The sequence below is a fragment of the Tinamus guttatus genome, unplaced genomic scaffold, assembly GCF_059628265.1.
Source record: "Tinamus guttatus ecotype Peru unplaced genomic scaffold, ASM5962826v1 Tinamus_guttatus_pri_ptg000246l, whole genome shotgun sequence".
Lineage (NCBI taxonomy): Eukaryota > Metazoa > Chordata > Aves > Tinamiformes > Tinamidae > Tinamus > Tinamus guttatus.
Window position 1 is genome coordinate 3,464,047 of NW_028288780.1, and position 6,000 is coordinate 3,470,046.

General features: G+C 42.5%; 1 protein-coding gene across 1 annotated transcript in view; it reads right to left on the reverse strand.

The window, feature by feature from the left end:
* CHAT (choline O-acetyltransferase) overlaps nucleotides 1–3,185 on the reverse strand; it is a 28,279-nt gene extending 25,094 nt beyond the window's left edge. Inside the window, exons 1-2 of the mRNA XM_010213772.2 lie at nucleotides 3,123–3,185; nucleotides 1,737–1,928 (exon numbers count right to left, since the gene is read on the reverse strand). Of these exons, the coding sequence (XP_010212074.2) occupies nucleotides 1,737–1,928; nucleotides 3,123–3,185 (255 nt within the window). The remainder of the gene's footprint in view (nucleotides 1–1,736; nucleotides 1,929–3,122) is intronic.
* Between the last annotated feature and the right edge of the window lie 2,815 nt (nucleotides 3,186–6,000).

The window sequence follows — 6,000 nt, forward strand, 5'->3', positions numbered from 1 at the left end:
AGAGCGAGGAAAGAATTTCCGAATGGCTTGGTCCTGCAGACACAGACATGTGGAGAGGGTCTCCGGAGAATCCACTTTTGTGCCCACTGATGCAAATGCAAATTATTGATGCTTAACCCAGGTGGACACACATTGAACTTCTCTTTTTTTTTTTTCTTGAAAGCATAGAGGTATGGTAGAAATGTTTCTTTATGTCTGAGCAGAGTTTGAAGAATCATTATGTGGAAAATGGAGTTCTTAAAAAGATCACTTGATCTGAGGTGGTGTGTCTAAGTTTAGCAGGCAAGCTTTGCATACAGTAGCTATAAACAACAATCAAATTATGCAAAAATAATTATGAATGCATGCATCTGTTGAAAAAGTTTTCCTCTGAGATATTTCATTGCTGTTAGAACAGATGCTTCCCCCACATTCTCTGGAGTCTTGAAGAGAACAGAATAGAGGTTGACAAATTAAATTCCAAATTATAACATTTGTAGTTTATCCTAAGGAGTAGCTATTCAATTTTAAGGACTGGAATTTGAACTTGAGGTGTTTCAGAAAGCCTTTATAGATGTTTTCTCTATGAGATTTATACTGTAAGCTGTTAAATGTACATTTCTCTCTTGGTAGTGGTAATCAGGAGCTCCTAGCTTATTTAAGAAATGTTTAATTTAGTCACCAAAACCATGACATTCTCTAAGATGAATAAGAAAAACTAACTGGATGGTGTCTAGTAGGTCTTCAGACTACAGCAGCAAGTAGTTCATAAAATAAGCACTGTTTCTAAAATAAAAGCTCTCCTGTAAACACTGTAGACTTTTTTTTTTCTGACTATAGCAAAAATGTGATTGTTTGAGGTTTCTTTTGGATCATGCCCCTGGCGAGGTAAGGAAGAGCTTCACTGATGTCAGCAGCAAGCTGCAGGATTTCAGTGAATCCATGGAACCTCTTGCTGTGTCTCTTCCTTTCTGGAATACGAGGACTTCAACAAAATCAGTGTTCCTAACTTTGAACTGCCATGTTTTAACATGGTTACTGCAGGCAGGATGGATTGTGACTGCAATGACTAATCTGTTTATTTACAGATGCTTAATTTTCCTTTCTTGGGAAGCAGAATATATGTCTTGAGAAGCAGGATATGTTTTATATATAGTGTATGTATGTTTTATAGTAGCATAGAGCAGATAAGTTCTATAATGAGAATGCTTTGGAGAAACTATATAGTATATTGTGACACTGAATGGTAAATGATAGTCTTATTTTTTTTAATAATAGTTTATTAAACTTAATTATAGTCCAGAATAATTTTACTGAATCAGAGATTTGTCAAGACATGTATGCAGAGCACTTTTTACAGCCCTGTCACAATATATTTTTCTTTTCAAAAAAGAAATCTGAATCTTGTGATTTAAGGAAAAATCTGCAAGTATATCCAAACACTGTAACATAGTACTTATTGCAAACAAGCTGATACCTGCGTCTTCAGTGCATGAATTCCTTGATTTATCTCAATGAATTGTTGACCTGATTTAATAATTATATGGATTTTGACATTGTTTGCAAAGTCTGGCTTAATAAGCATGAAACATTAATTCCCTCATCTTACGGGAGGATCTTACGTGACCCCTCTTTTATAGTGACCCATTAAAAAAATCACTGCAGAAAGCAGTGATCACATATAGAACATCACCAATAGCTTGTAAATGAACATCCTCCAACACAAGTGACTGATTTTCTAATCTGCATTTGCTTACCCAGTTTGCTGTCTTTTCCCGTTTTTCCTCTAGGATTTGTTGCAAAGATTCCCCTAGACCTCCTGAACCTCCAAATTGTTCCACAATAACCTTGGTCTTGCTAAACTGCTCCTCTGGCACCAAGTGTTTCATGCAATGTAGGTACATGTGTAAGGTCTGCTGCAGTGGTGGGACTGGAAGTTTCAGCACTGTCTAATCATAAAACAAAAACAAAACAACAACAACAAAAAAACAGATTAGTAAATAGTTTCCAAAATGTCCTAGTTTTGGTTTTGCTTTGTTTTTCTGTAGATAAGCAGAGGGAATGTTATGAATACAGTATTTTGGAGTATATTGGTTCAGATTAGGTGCTGATTCTGGTTGTTGTATGTCAGGGCCAACATGTATGAAAATGGATGTCCTGGAGGAAACCAGTCTTAACCTAGACCAGCAGTCTCTGACAGCAGTCAGCAAGGGATACTTAGAGAAACAGCAGAGCAATCAAGGTAGGTTCAGAGGTAGTCTCCACTCCTGAGGGCAAGGAGGAGTTTGAACAAAAATTGAGGAATCAACTCTCCCTGACCTCAAATTCTAGCTCTGTCTTTTGCCATACATGGGAAAAATCAGTGCTGCATTATGTTTTCCTATTTGGACAGTGGAGATCACAGATGCTTATAAAGAAGTGTTTTAAAATTTATACATGTTATTAATGAAGATGTAAATCCAGTTTAACTTGTAATGCATCTTAGATCTCAGGAAAAAATAAAGTTTACTTTGCAATTTCAGGTTATGTTTAGTCAGGACGTATCTCTTCTGTCATTGGTTTTTTTGGTCAGTGGAGATAGATGTTCCCAAGGGTATTTTTGTTGACACCTTGTTTTGACCTTATCTTTCTGTGCAGGATTACTGTTAATTTCATGGCTCTGCTAAGGAGCTTTAAACCCAAGGAGTTTAGATGACCAACTTTAGCTGTACACAAGAAATGATTCCTATAGTCTGATATATCTGCACTGATAATCATTATTATTATTATCTGCACTATAATTATTATTAAGAAATAATTATATGCTAACTCTGACTATGTAGTAATGCATCTGTTGTTGTATAATAGTATTTCACTTACTGGAAATCTTCATAGGATGTTGAGAGGATCAGTGAATATATTCAAGTATGAGAACTACTAACATTAGATCAAAGTTCTCAGTTTTAAAATACTGCAAAGTAACTGATGTTCTGTGAAATAAAGAAGTTATCTCTGGAACAGAGCTCGTTTTACAAGTAACTTTTAAATTAATTTACCCTACATTTACAGCATTAAGCAGTTTTACTGTCAACTGCCAAAAATAACTTATCTTCAATCTTTTTTTTTCCTCATTTTTTTTTCTTTTCCTGGAAACAGTCACTTACCATCTCATTTTTACTGCCTGTGTCTTTCTCCTCCTTCTGCATGGGCTTTTCTAGGACAGGCATTCTTGCATTTCTTTTGATATTTTTTGTTGAGGACAGAAATTGAAGCCACTTGGGGGCACTTACAGAGCCTCACGCCTCAGTTCTGGAAAAAGAAAAGATTTAAAATCCAGTCAGTCCCCATTATTTATAATCAAAATGTACTTGGGGAATATTCCCTGTGCAAGCATACACAGAAGCTTCCAAATGCAAAGCTGAAGAGAAATAGAAGTATTGCCTTCAAAACTACTGAACTAAGCCCTGTGGAGGTTACTCTGACATTCTATTTGTCTTATTTTGCTATAAATTTCTTTATCCAGAACTATCTAATGCTCATCAATGTTACCTTCTCAACATGGCTTATTTTGTCACTCTAATTTACTTTGCAATGTATCTTGCTGTGCTCTGCACATGAGTTTGTCCCGTCCATTAGCTGGAGGAAGGAGGTGACTTTCCTTTGGATGTCGTTAGGTCAACACAGGTCATAGCAAGGCTGCAATTATCTGTCTAAGGTCCTTATATACCCACCCTTTACCACTGAGAGCACCAGTTTTTAAATGCATCTATCACTGCACAGCTGCACATAACGGCGACAGGGAAACGCCGCTACCTGTGCTGTAAGGGTGCGGGGCGAGGGGAAGGAGGCTCAGTGCAGACGAGCCTCCCCCATGCATAAGGGGCTCAAGGGCGCGCGTGGCCCTGGGAGCTGGGCGGGAGCTGTGCTCCTTGGACCTCGGCGCAATGGGAGAGCCGTGAGTCTGGGACCGAGCAAATCCTGCCGCTTGTCCCTGGCAGGTATTGCGCTTATCCTTCTTTTTGCCTCTGTAGATACTTTAGTCCTTTTTTGTGCCATAAGAAGCTGCACTGGCACATGCATTTCTTCCAGTATGGTAATGCCCATGCTAAGAAATTGTTCCTCAGTTACGGTGGTACAGTTACTGCTGAATAGCTTCTATTCATGCAGACAGATTTTTTTTTAATTACTTTGCACTGCAGATGTGCAAAATACAAAAGTAAATGTCTGTTGACTGAGTAGAAAAGAATATTATATTTCTTTTTTGAAACTCTTGGGACTATAAAGGCAGGGCACTTGAATTATTTCTGCAGTGCTTTTAAGAACAATTTATATGAAAATGCAGAGTGTGTGGAAGTGAGGCGAACAGTTCTGGTTAGAGAGGAGGGTTGTACATTATTCCCTTCTCAAGGAGCCACCTTGGCTATTTCAGTCTTTTGGATTCAGCACTGCGAAGAGGTACACGGCCACCGATCATCCTGTGTAGTTCCTGTCCTGTTCCTGTCCTGATTTGGCTGCCAGTGGTGCCATGTGTTGGAAGTAGATTGTATAAAGTTAAAAGATGTCCCCGGGGCACTGCAGTGAGCCACATACTAAATTAGTGTTGATCTGTCATCTGTTCAGGATTTTGACACAGGTGAGGGACTATTTCCCTTGCTGAAAGGCCACGTTAACCCGCTGCGTTGCTCAGCTCCCTCTTGTGTACCATGCAAATCTCATCACATATCAGTGAGTTCCTAACAAGACACACTCAAAACGTGAGTGTTGTGAGTGTGTGAGTTCCTAACAACACACAAAATATTTCAAATAATGAGCATGTCCTGTAACTCCTAGAAGACTGTGGCTTGCCAAGTTGTTGAGGCGCTAGCCTCAGCTCCTGTTTTGGAATGCAAAGCAACCATTTGTCTTCAGAGTCCCTGAAGCCTTTTCCCCTAAAGTAATGATCTTGCTTGGTAATATTTTCACTGAGGCTTTTGTCCTTTCCTTATTTCTTATTTCCTTATCCTTATTTCCTTCATTCCTTCTTTCTTTCCTTACATTTTTGGTCACGCTGCAATACTTATCATATTAACCCGAAGTCCATATTTGGTTCTGTTTTCCTGGGTAGTGTTATTGATAACAGCCCTGTGTGGCTGTATCATAGCAGTACAAAGAGAGTTTGGTGGTAGTGTCAGCCTAAACTCTGCTTCTTTCTGTCAGGGGATGAGCTGAAGCTTTGTCTGTGGTTCAAGCGCTGCCAGCTTAGTGACATGCCCAATCCTAAATTTGCCTAATACCGGACAGGGAAAAAGCTGACACAAGAGAAAATCCTGGAGGAATTCAAGATGACTTCAAAGTTGCTCACTCAGATAGCTGTGAGGTGTATTGTCAGAGTTATTAGGGCAAAAAAAAATAATCCTAGCCGCTTTTCTTTGGAGCGGGCTTAGCGGGAGGGCTGCGGGAAGCAGCTCAGCGGATGCTGCGCGTCGCTGCAGTGAGGGAGCTGCGGCCATGCGCAGCTCAGGGCGGCAGCACAAGGGACCGAGCCCCCGCACAGGCAGCAGAGGGGCTCACAGAGCCGCCCGCACGTGGGGCCCTGAGCCCTCCGTGCCTTGCAGTCTATCCTGTCATGCAGCATTACTCCCACCGTCCCTCTATCCGTTCTCCGTCTCGCTAGTCTCGGAAAAACAGCCTTAAAGTTGCGAGGAGGGCGTGCGTGAAGTGCGCGCTGCTGCGCGCTGTGGCGCTACCTCCGCCCGCTCCCGCGGCCCGACCCGCTGCCGGGACAGCCCTTCCGCGCACCGGCCGGGCCGAACCGAGCGGAGCCCGCGGGTGCCGCCGCCGCCCTGCGCCGCTCGTGCGTCCCGCGCTGCTGCTTCTGGCCGCCTCCGGGGGCGCGGGGGCTCCACGGCCGTCGAGGCGCCCGGCAGTGCGGGCAGCGGGGACCGAGGGCTCGTCGGGGCGGCGGAGAGCGAGAGCTCCGCGACCGTCTCGGGGCGCGCAGCCGCCCGTCCGCTCTCCCGCACTTACCTGCTCGGCGCGGCGCTCCCGGACGGGAATCCGCGG